Here is a 13,259-nt window from a genome sequence, read left to right on the forward strand (position 1 = left end):
AGTTAAATGCCTAAATTGATTAGATTTAATAATTCGAACAACTATTTTCATTGTCATGTAAACAACTTTTCGGTCAATGTATCTGCGACCTTCTTCGGTTCATCTTTTCGAACCTTGGAATCTAATAGTCGAACACGAGAATCTTTATGGAATTTCGAATTTGACTCTATATTTGATCCAAGTGGGCAGATTGTTTTCGTTCCGTTCGGCATGGCCGGTAGAAATGTTTATTTTAATTCATTCTTATTGTGATAAAGATTCACCCATAAGTCCGCAGAAGACTGTTACTTAGAAGTGATTGTTAACCATCGCAAGCACCTGTTACATGTTTTCAATTCTCATATGAATCTTGAGGGTCTTATTTATTTTTTGTTTACGTTAGATGAAGGTAGATAGACATCAAGCAACACAAAGTCAGATTTATTCTTTAAGAAACGCAAAATACTGTTAGAACATTACATTTTCGCACACTTGATGACATTTATTGGATGTGTTTCTACCAATATTTTGATTTTTTTTTCGAGAGAGATTATTAAAGGCTCCCGTGCAATGCTTATGGCAGCTATGCTTTGCCTTCATTTTGGATGAACATACTGGACACGCGCTTTGTTTAAAACAAGGAAAAACGCACACAAAAAACTATGCTCAAACACACACACAAACTCATCCACGTAGGTAGAACAGTAAGTTATCTTATCTTTGACAACATTTATTTGCTATATATTTGTTTTTGACCCCCCACCCCACTTTTTTTGTTCTATTGGTATATATTTGCTTTCCCACGGAAGAAAAATGTGACACAAGGTCGTTTTTAATGTGGGAGAAAACCCAGCTCCCCAAAAGGGGGCACTCTGCCAGTAGGCAAAAATAAAAATTGTCTTAGTATAAAAGGATTTTCCCTACATTGACTAAGGACAAATTAACTGGAGCGTAGCATCAGAACAAATACTACACTGTGATCTTAGCCCGAAGGCTAAACCTTTTTTTGTAGTTCTGTTGACTGCAGCATAACATACCCGAATTTACATGCAGTAGATCTATTAACATTTCTCCTCGCCTGACATTTATTTTTATCTCATTAACTATTAATAATTTCACCTTCAAGCTGGTATTTAACCATTTATGCGTGTAGTTCAGTCGATTAATGATTAAAGTCAATATTTCTGAAGGAGTTATACCTTTCTAATTCAAATTTTATATTATTGTGTTTACAATCTTTGAGAAATTCCAAGTTTTTAACCGCTGACGACATCACGGTGAATTTCGATGTGTTTTTCAGTAAACATTGATTTCTTTTTCGTTGTTTGCTTAAAATTGTAAGCGATAAAAATCAGTTTTACTATTTGCTATTCAGAATCTTATATTTGTTTCATTTTCTTTTTCATTGGAAAAAGAAGGCAAAATTCAAGGCAACTTTTAAACTGTGGACAATAATTACACGTTACTTAAAACGAACAGGAAAATCACTTCTTGAAACTATATTTTTAATCCATCACTTACAACTGATTGATAGTTGTTTTCTTTTGTTTCCTTGGATTAAATGATAAAAATTTTATATTGTGTTAATAAAAATATTTTCCCCGTTTTTTTTCTTTCATTACAAAAGAAAATATTGAAAATAACGTGTTAATAACGTTTTAAAACAGTGTCTAGGCCTTTCTGAAGAAATACGTGGCCGATTTTACAGTTTAGAGCCACGATTACTTACTTAGCCAGCACGTCAGATAAATGTAATCATGCAGTAGGTCAGGATCCTCAGACTAAACTGAACGATTTGACAACTTCCCTGAAAAAAAAACGTCGGTGCTTTTCAAACTGGCACTTATGGCGGCAATTAAAAATCCAGAAACTAACTATGATGTACGTACTCGTTACAATAATATAAATAAGTATGATGTACGTACTCGTTACAATAATATAAATAAGTATGATGTACGTACTCGTTACAATAATATAAATAAGTATGATGTACGTACTCGTTACGTGATGAAGATGTTATATTTCAAAAATTACGAAAATCGATCAGGTAGTTTTTGAAAAATAAGATTTTACTACTAAACTGTACTGAACATAAGGCTGATTTTTTATATCGACATTTCGACCCGATTTGTCTCCCCTTATCTCATCGAATTTCATCATGCCCAACAAAAACATTACGAGTAGTCGTAAAATTTGATATTTCTTGAAAAAAAAAATGAAATTTAATATATGTGTGTGTGTGTGTGTGTGTGTGTGTGTGTGTGCGTGTGTGTGTGGAAATATTCTTTATTCACTTATATTTCATTTTTATGCGCGCGAATCCTTAAGAAGCTCAATGTAATTACAGAGCATATGATGAATAAATGACAAAAGTCTACATTCCAAATTTCATGATATTGACCATCTTACAATTTATTCCTTTAATTCAGATGGCATTTACAATTCATGACAATATCTGTTTTGTATCACAAAATCATTCACTTAATTATTATATCAATCAGTGAATCTATCTTGCTCTTAACTCATCGGAAGGAATAGTAACAATCAACCCACCAAAAGGAAATAAAATGCGTTTGGATATGATTAAAAAATCCGGAAATTTGTAGAGAAGCTGCAAATACCTTATAGTTTGCTTACATTACGCCATTTTGAACTTAGAAATCAAGTCACTAAAACGCACGTATTCATATTAACAAATTACATTAATTTAGGTATCTTCTGCCAGACACAACGTTTATATTTTTTCATTGGTTAATTATTTTAAAAATAATTTTATAATATATAATACATATAAAAAATATATATTTATAATAACTTTACAAACATTTCGGGATGTAACTACTATTGGTAAAGTTTATTTTATTAATAGTAGAATTTTTGTAGTTTTTCTTAGTAATGCTCCTAGTATTTCAAATCTTCGTTTATCATTGTGTTCAAGTATAGATACATTGTTAACTAAAATCTTCCTAAATTGGATAGGGGACAGGAATGCTGATTAGTCAAGTCGTTAAATTTAGCTGTTTTCAGAGCGATGCATGGCTGGTCTCCTCGACAAAGTGGTGTTAATCAAACCTATGTATACGTTTTCAGCTTTATTGTCGAGGACAGTCTCCGAAAGAGAAAATGGTATAAGAGAAAAACTGCTGCATATATATATATATATATATATATATATATATATATATATATATATATGTATATATATATATATATATATATGTTGTTTAAGCAAGCATTTTATGTAACCAAACGATCTTTTTTTTTTTCAACATGAAATTATTTTTGAAATACTTTTATTGTGATATCGAATGACACGAAATAAATCGAATGATATTACGACGAATATGATAGAAATTGTGGTAGCAAAATAACTTGAAAATATTAATTCTTTGGTGAAATATGAATCACGAACGAAAAGGATATTTTGATTCAAAATAAATAATCTTGTCTGTTTTTTTAAATTCACATCGAAACATCTTAGCGATCCGGATGTATGATGAAATGACTCTTGCGATCGGTAAGTTTTCAGATATTTGTAAAAAGAAAATAACAAAAATAATAAAAAAAAAAAACAGGTATTGATATTTGTTATTACGACAATACACTTACGTTCGGTGGTTTTGAAGCTTTCAAAGTTCTTGTTTTGGGAGTGGTGGCCATGATTGACGATAGTTGCTCCTAAAAGATAAGACAACATTTCAGTTTTTGTTCCACAAAGGCGCACGCCATTTGCGTTTTCTTTTCTTTCTAATTTTTTGGTGATACGCGCAAAAGATAAAGAAACAAAGAAGGAGAGAAAGAAATAAAAAGGGGGGAACACGCAGCGAGAAAGTCGAGTATACCTGAAAGATTTAAAATGATTTTTCTAAAAATGAAACAACAACAAAAAAGTCTAAGCACAAATTATTTTATGTTTCAAAACAAAAAAACAGACACGGAGAAAATCCTTCAATGACTTTTAGGGAAATTTTAATTTTTATTAATAAAAAAAATAAATCGATCAGACTTTTAAATCAGCGTCGTTTTACTTATATCTAAGAGCAAACATTGTTGGATGATCAATAATTTTAAAATATTGATCATTATGTTTTTATAAAGTGTTGATAATAATAAATAAATTCTTTTAATGAATTCATTTTTTTTTTTAATTTAATTCATTAAGTCCCAGGGTTTCTAAAATTCTTACTATTGAGTTAAAAATTTGTGTAGTGACTAGAATGAGTTAGAATACACAAATTGAAAGAAAAAAAAAACGTTATTTTATTTATTTGTTAGAAAATAAACTATGACTCTCTTATAAATATTAGGACACTGGGTACATGTGATATATTTTAGAAAATCATATACAATCAAGTTACATGTTAAATCAGAAATCAGAGTAGTATGATATATTTTAGAAAACGAGGCTATATATTCAAGATAACATTTATACGTTATGGTAAAGAGCAAAGCTGTTCAGACAAAGAGCTACATTTTATTTTTTTAAGTTAATGGATTACGATTACAAGGCTCATTTATATAAATTCATACATCATCGAACAAATTTCACAAGAAATTTTAATAGAGTTTCAACAACTCTCGGAGAGAAGTCGATGAATATAGACGAATTTTATCCTTTATTCAGGGAAATTATGCAGTAAGCAGTACTATTATACATTATCTTATCGCCGGAAATGGAAGTGGGGACGAGCTCCCACTATCCTAAAATAGTCCCAAGGCTGCTCAAATTTATAGCCTCTGACAATTTAGGCCTGCTTTCAGCCTTTTCGTGTGATTTAATCACTAAGCCCGGCGAACCTGTATTATTGACAGGAGGGTGTTCATCAGGCGAGTAACTGGCATCTTAAAATTAGTAGTTCCAGGTGGACGATGCTTGACAGTTCAGAAAGACCAACCACTTATGGGAAGGAAAGCTCCGATTTTAAACTACTGCTGTCTTATAGTTCACCCATTGGAGGTGAGACTTAAAGAGTCAACCTCAAGGTTAAATCCGGAGTCGGAGTCCCTAAGGCGGTTCGTTGTTGACTACAGCTTCGCTCTGACAACACATGCGATCTCGACAGTGTCCAAGCCGCATTGGTACCTGACCTTTCTTTGGACAAAACTGACGACATGGAGAGCAGGGATTCGCTTCAAAGACGACAGCCTCTATGACATGTTGCACAGACACTGTACCTGAAGAGAACTTCAGCGTCTCCGAAAAGCGGCGACGGCAAAATGCAAGAAATAATTTAGTTACCGTGGTTCATTGCTCAAATTAGCGTAGAGCAAACGTTTAGGGCCCATTTCTGTCAGTGGAATAGAGCATCATATCTGCCACTTGCTTAAGTTACGCAGCCCTTGGTCAGTTAAGTGCTACCTTATCATGGGCTTCCTGGAAGGTTTGACAGGTGCTATGTAAATCCTGCACCAGGCAATAAATCCATTAAGAAATCAAAGGCAATCAAGAAGCCTGCATTGAAGCTCGTTCCGTGATACGCCAGGACGATGACAACCAGTCTAACAATTGGCGCGCGAGCTGTAGACTATCCTCGCATGACAGCACTTGTCAACAATAAACTGTTTAGCCTTAAAGTGGACATCGCCGCATTGCAAAAGACCGGCCTTAGTGAAGACTACACCTTCATTTGGCATGGCAAACCGGCCGACGAAGTCAGAGAGCAAGATTTATTTTTAAAGAAATTATTTGGTATACTATTTATAAGAGAGCAGGACTTAATGGGTTTAAAGACGCTGGTTCAAAAACACAATGTGATCGAATTAAATTTGGTAACCAAATAATGTAATCATCGACGTGAACACTTCTGATTTGAACTCGCCAAACCATTTGAGATGATATTAAAATTTCATGGAAAAGTCATTGCTATTGTGGATCATCCGATGACTGCGTTTACCTTATCATCATCCATTTTTTTCAGTTTCTCGGCATAATACCGAGTCCTTGGTTTCCGTGGGCGTGGGCGGTCGGGGTCATCCAGTTTATCTTCGCCCACCAACAGCGCCTGGATGGGAAATAACATTCACAATGAAGCAATAGAAATGCACAAGTTTTTTTTTAAAAAAGCTTTACTAAATTATTCACTACATTTCTATCTGGCTAAAGCTCAGCAACATTATTGGTCTATGATCTACTATCACGTTACATTTCGCTTCTACAGGTTCGAAGATGAAGAAATAATCGTCAAAGATTTTTTTTTTTTTTTTTTACAATTTAACAGGAAAAAAGTATTGATATTCAAGTCAATAGCAACAACAAAAAAGCAACTATCAAGGACTTATTTAACTCGAATCATTTAGTTATAGTCAATATTTTTTGTTCTTTTTGACTTCTAGTTTTTGCTCCTCAGATGGAGCGACGGTGACAAACATATGGCCCCTTCTGATTAATGATAATCTTAGTCTCAGATAACTTGAAAGCCATCCCTCTTTCACTATGTTAAGAATGGTTTTCTTGTCCGCCTGGCCATGTCTAATTATCCAGCAAAATGGTAAAAAATACAAAGGGCGTTCCAAAAGTAATGTCTCCTATTTTTATTCCATTCGAATGGATCAGAGGGGGGATTGGAAATTGCATTATGATGACCGACATGCATTCATGCCCTGAAAGTTTCATCTTTCGGTTGCAGATACTGACAGTGTGAGGCTCTAAATAGCAACCCCCTGCCATTGACGTGCGCTAAGGCAGAGACTAAATTCCTTTACAACAGTGGTGAATATGTATAAAAATAAATTCTGGGGCAATAAAATGTTCCACTCACGTTTTCATAGTTCTTCAACTTTTTGAGTTAAAAGAAAATAGGAGACTTTAGTTTTTGAAACGAACCTCGCTCTGGACGTTCATGCACAGCCGTCGTTCATCTCTGGCAAAATTATATTGAGAATAATGAGAGACTACGTATAAAATTATATTGAGAATAATGAGTGACTACGTATAAAATTATATTGAGAATAATGAGTGACTACGTATAAAAAATAAATTCTGGAGCACAAAAGGTCGCTCGTTTTAACCACTCCCGTCTTCGAGGCACTTAAACTTCTTGATTTCAAAAAATAGGTGGCTTTACTTTTAGGATGACCCTCGTATATATTTGTTTTTCTTGGGTTATTATTTTCCTGATGCATAAATAGTAAAGTAAGATATTTTTAGGGGTGAATAGGAAGTGAGAAAGAGAAGGGAATGAGATTATAGAGAGAAATAGACTAAAAATTATACAGAAAAGAAGATGGAAAGGTAATAATAATAATAATAATAATAAGAAGAAGAAGAAGAAGAAGAAGACAAAGAAGAAGACGAAGAAGAAGAAGAAGAAGAAGACGAAGAAGAAGAAGAAGAAGAAGAAGAAGACGAAGAAGAAGAAGAAGAAGACGAAGAAGAAGACGAAGAAGAAGACGAAGAAGAAGAAGAAGAAGAAGAAGACGAAGAAGAAGAAGAAGAAGAAGAAGAAGGAGAAGAAGAAGAAGAAGAAGAAGAAGAAGAAATTGCTAAAGACTAATGCAACATAAACAGAAGTAATGAAGAAGAAGGAAGAATTGGGGAAAAAGCCGGGGAGGGGGATTTGTTCTTTTGGGACCATGTTCACCCCGAGCCTTACCAGAAAGGGAATCAGATCCTTTCCAAGCGAATCCTTATTTTATCGGAAGACACCCAATTCCACTGCTGGGAATTTCAGCCTTTGATAGTTGCTTTTTATTTTCTCATCGGAGTTTACCATTTTATTTAAAATAGAAAACATTTTATTTCGTTCGGAAACAACTGCGGGATTAATTTAGTCAAAGACCAAACCTGTAAAAGCGATTGTTTTGTTTAGCGATTTATGTTTCTGCTACAAGTTACTCATTATCAATTAGCTTAATCTTAATAATAATTATTATTAAATGCCTGATTAAATTAAGTTATTAAATTGATGTGTTAGTGCTTATAGGATGCAAATTAAAATCCAATTTATGGCATTTTTTTTCTAGACGATTCCATAGTTTTCTTTTCATATCTTACAATAAAAAAGAATTTGAATTCTTTAATAAAAATAAAAGTTGTTTTAATCGCCATCAAATATTTTCATAAATCAGGTCACTTTATATAAAATTATCAAATTTCAAACAAAAAAATATTAACAATTATATCTTGTTTTCTTTTATAAAAAAAAAAGTACGAAAATAATTTAAAAAATCAAGGGCAAATTGAGGCATTCTCCATTAATAAATTTCATGTAATTCTTTATTGTATTTTAAAACATAAATTGGGTGGATAAATCAATATCGGTGTGCCAAAACTGAACTCTCAGTGCAGCAGATTTGGTATTAGAGGGTTAATTTTGTCGAAGACAATCAGCTTGCAAAATATTAAATTCAAAAAATAAAACTTGAGAAAATTTATTTTCTTGTTTTTTTTTTTTTTTAATTGAAAATGAATGTCGTTTGTTACCGATATTTCATATCGAACTGATCAGTTATTAGGTTGAGGAAAATTAAGCTTAATGCTTGTTTTATAAGTACTTTAATGAGATATGCTCTTATTCACGCATTGCCCCAATACTCCCTCGACGTACATAGCTCCGACAAACCATTGGTTTCTAGATGTCAGAGAGCCTTCTACTATAATAGCTTCTTCATCCAGACTGCTAGACCATTGTCTTAACATGGAAAAGTTTAAATATAATATGAACAGCTATCTTGCTTATCTCGCGCATAGTCCAAATAGTAGCCACTTACATACAAGCGGTAATATGCATTGCTTAGGGTGAACAAGAATTATATATATATATATATATATATATATATATATATATATAACTTAATCCAATATTGTTTATATTATTTTGATTAATCGGACAATTATTTTCATCTTGGGTATTATTAGCACAACGTTTCGGTCGTTGTACCCTACGACCTTCCTCAGGTGTTGAATACATGTTTCCTTTTTCTCTACCAAGGAAAAGAGGCGTTAGCTCTGCATTGCAAGAATTCAAACCGTGGGTTTGAAGGTGGATCGGTAGATCATAAAGAAAGTTCAATCTTCAGGGGGTGACTAAGATATTTTTAGGAGTTTCCTATGACTCTGAATTTTTTCGGGATATCTGTGCTAATTGTTATTATTAGTGAAAAAAAAGTGTTTTACGAAACAGAGGATCAATACTCACGTCTATTTTTTTTTTATTTTAAAAACACTCAATCCAATATTATAAATTACATGATGGTGATACATTTTATATTTTATCTCGGACGCTAACCAAGGTAGCCACTCGAAACTTCATTACAGTTTGCTTTTCCAGTAAAAAATAAAAAAAGAGAATACTTTTGTTTATCGATTTGTTTCTAATTCATCTGATCAGTTCGAACATCGATAATTCTAAAATTTTTCTAGTTTTAATTTTTCGTCATCAATATTTTTTTTTTTACATACTCACGTGCGTCAATAGAAATTTCCACTGATTTGAGATTATTGGAAATTCCTTGGGAAAGCTGAAACTTACCTTCTCGGATGAAACAAGGACAAATTCGTGACATGTTGATAATGGTGCTGCTATACTTCCAATTTCGCCACATAAATTGGCCGTATGGGCCGTCAGGTACATTATATAATCGGGTGCAATATATAATGGCCGAAAGATGGGGTAGGGTTAATAAACGTATGGCATTATTCCAAATTATTCAATGAGATATTTTAAATCTTTAAAAAATGGGAATTTTTGATTTCTTAAAAATTTTACTTACAAGTCGAAAAAATAGCAACAGGCATTTGACGAAAATAGAAATTATTTAGAATGTAGAATTTAATGATGAGCATTCTAAAAAATGTCTAAACTTACTTCGTCTTGGTAGATATGGTTTTTTATAATAGAAGACGAGCAAAACATGTAGAGACGAAGGCTTTAATAAAACATGCAAGGCTGAATTTTCACTCTGGATTAAAAAAAAAAAAGGCGCGATTTGCATGTGGAAAGCATTTTGTAATAATAAAAAGAAAACATGCATTAAATTTATGTGCAGTAAATCCAAAAAAAGTCAAGCGAAAAAAAAAATGGCGGGATAAACATGCTTCGTGCTTAGCTCTACCGCGGTAAATAAAACAGCAGAATCAAAAATGAAGGAGAAATCCAAAACGAGACTGTAAAAAATAAAGATCGATCGAGGCAGTATTTTTATTGTTTTATTGGAAAGGGACTTGGTATATTGTATGAAAAACTTTCATCTTTAAGTACATGGTAAAATATACAATATTAATAAACGATGTTAAATTATATAAACTAGAATTCTTTTAGAAGTTTTGAAGTGTCTTTCTCCTTCACGATTCTCTGTATTTTGGCAATGGGAGTATGCAAAGTAGGGTATTCTGGTTGGCTCGTTGAAGAGTAAAATTCAAATTAAAAATATTATTTTCGTTTAACTTAAAGAACTATGAATTTATGAAACTTCATTAAAGAAATTCATTGAATTTTTTCTTATCAAATTTAGAATAATGATTGAATTGGAATGAATTTGATTCTTCAATAGAACGTCGTGAGAGATGTGAATCGTCGATCGCAGTCAATTTCAAAATCAATATTCATAAAGCTAAGTACAGTTTAATACGTATTATTTGTTGCACATGTGCATACACACACATTATATATGTTATCCGTATAATTCAATTAATTAAAACACTAGAATAACATTCTGAAATGACTCATCTCTTAACCCTAATCCTGAGCAGTAAATTGAACCTCGAATGATTCGGCGGGAAAGCACTGCTAATTATTATGTTATGAGAAAACATCTAAAGGGGTAACTAGTAAAACATTACGTTACTTATATAAACCATGGATTCTTAGAAAGTAAGAATAATATTTATGTTAATTTAAATCACCTACACACGTGAGTGTTTGCATCAATATTATACAATATTGTACGATTAAACGTCCCACGGGTTTTCGGGTTGATCACAATTGAGACGTTGCACAATGTCGCCATGACTACATAATGACTTTATCAAACATCTTAATTGCGCCTAATCCAGGAAACCCGATGTATGTAACGTTGAATCATGCAACAATGTACATTATTTAAATAAACACATATACTTTTATTTTATTAATTAATCTTAATCTCTCTATTTTAATCTTAATTCCTTTCAATCATATATTTAAACTTTTATTAGCATGGATTTTACTAAAAAAAAAAAAATAGATAAAAGGAATCACATTCTATGAATGCACATTTTTAGCGGTGAAAAAGCACGTTGATTCGAAAATGCTGTCCTTATTGAATACTTTTGATTGCTAATCGACGTTCGATAGGGTTAGAGAAAAAATAAGGATGGGATTGAAGTTTGGGTGATTGGACGATGGAGAAAGGGAGATCTGGTTCGACTGTCAAAATCTCTCAAACGTCATTCTGGAAAGTGAATTTTCAAACGATACCTTTAACGTAAGTCAACGGAATGAATACTAAAATCCTGTCGTGGGTCACATAAAAAAGGAAAGTTTTTTTCGGACACTGGCAATGACGACTGACCCCCGTTGTCCGTCGTGGGCCCCCGCGGTCGGATGGTGGATCAGACGGCGGCAAAATAATGAGATGGGCGTGGGTAGGGGAAGAGGTGAACAGTGTCATGCGGCGCCATGTCCGCCCCCTACGTGGAAGATCTTCAGGGTCGCCGAACGGACATGACATTTTGGCTGAAATAGGAAATAATAATGGCGATTCTGTTAAGCGACAATGGCGCCTTCACGAGAAGGAAAGATGGAGAAAAGAGCTAGGGGAAGGAAGAGAGAAAGAGACAGAAAGAATGAGAGAGATATGAAGAAAGAGAAACGCGCGAAAATCACCCATGAGAGCCATCGTTTTGTTTCAGAAAGGACACATTTGTAATGCGATGAATGACTCGGTAGAGTGACTCCATAGTAAAAAAAGAAATAAAGGAATAATTAAAAAAAGATATAAGTCAAAGAATTGCTTCATGCAACATTCGGCGTTGTGCTAAATAATAAAAATGTGTTTCTTATAGAAAAGAAATTGAGAAAAAAAAAGAAAGAAAATCACAATTAAATTAAACATCAGAGCGGCGATTATATTAAAAAAAAAAAAAAAATACTGCGCAATTTTTTAAGGCGAGAAAAGGACAAGGTATTAAAAAATAGAAACAAAAAATTATATATTTGACGTGATTCATCAACTTTGGAAGCGCAAACACACGCGATCACAACAGAAAATAATAAAAAATTATTATAATTAGAAAAATTAAGATTAAAAAAAAAAAAGTTACGATCAAAACTATGGAAAAAATACAAATACGAATTTCTTGTCCGTTTTTTCGCCGCTGATTTTTTGGGGGAGGAAGAAAGTGGAACAAGTGCAGTGAAAGCGTAGCAAGGAAGCCACAAGTGCACCTGAAAAAAAATTAGTTATGTCACCTTGTAGAGCGGTTGGGGCAGTTGATAGACCCTACCGTGATGGAGCCCGGGCACTGATCTCATATATCTTCCACGTGCTACAGCGCGCCATCCGGAGTACCACGGAAGGTAGTACCCATGTCGATAAAGGGGACGTCGCGCTACAGCCCGTCTACCGATATACGCAGGATCATAGAGACGAAACCTGGTTGAATAGCGAGGATACAAGTCATCCGTTTCGTCACAATCAACATAATCAAGAGTGGAGCTATAGCTAGGATAACGCGCTATAAGGCGCTTAACCCTGCCAGGTAAATACCTGGCTGAGACATACGGGTAATAAGGACCAGTGGCAGGTACCTCTTTACGTTTGGGGTAGTAAGTGGTTCTTGGGGGTAGTGGCTTCGAAGCCAGTACTGGTCGACGGGTAGCTCTCAGGATTGTGACAGCAGCTTTCGGTGGCCGGCGGAGATCAGTCGAAACCTGTGAGAGGAGGAGTAGGAGGAGGAGGAAATGAAAACTAAAGTCAAAGGATTTTGTTTTATTATTAATGAATTGGTCTTTTATTTCAAGACGAATTCAAATATGAATCAAGGAATAATTTAAAAAAAATGGAACATATATATTTTTAATGAGAGTTTTTTTTTTATGAAATAAAGTAGAGAGAAAGAATTTTGAAACGTTATCAATACTACAATTTACCAAATTATTCATTACTAGTGTACGCTCTCCGCCAAAAGTGATAAAAATACGCTTCTCCAGTGTTCGTACTCGGTGTTTATATACATATCTTACTGAAATATTCATATAAAATCATAGAATAACATAAGTAATTACATTTTTTATATATAAATTATCATAATCATTTCTCATGGCCTAAAGAAAGAAAAAAAAAACACCTACTGTTGACTT

General features: G+C 33.4%; 1 protein-coding gene across 28 annotated transcripts in view; it reads right to left on the reverse strand.

Moving 5' to 3' along the window:
• Positions 1-13,259, reverse strand: part of LOC145277622 (uncharacterized) — a 166,580-nt gene that overhangs the window by 50,563 nt on the left and 102,758 nt on the right. For all 28 annotated transcript variants that reach the window (XR_013868180.1, XR_013868173.1, XR_013868175.1 and 25 more), the window contains 2 exons: positions 5,874-5,981; positions 3,589-3,657 (listed from right to left, as the gene is read on the reverse strand). Coding sequence is in view for 12 of the 28 variants with exons in the window: in XM_080129169.1 (XP_079985295.1) it covers positions 3,589-3,657; positions 5,874-5,981 (177 nt within the window). In the remaining 16 variants the exon portion in view is untranslated. The remainder of the gene's footprint in view (positions 1-3,588; positions 3,658-5,873; positions 5,982-13,259) is intronic.

This window comes from Euprymna scolopes, chromosome 6 (assembly GCF_053919585.1).
Source record: "Euprymna scolopes isolate OS-2025 chromosome 6, ASM5391958v1, whole genome shotgun sequence".
NCBI classification, from domain to species: domain Eukaryota; kingdom Metazoa; phylum Mollusca; class Cephalopoda; order Sepiida; family Sepiolidae; genus Euprymna; species Euprymna scolopes.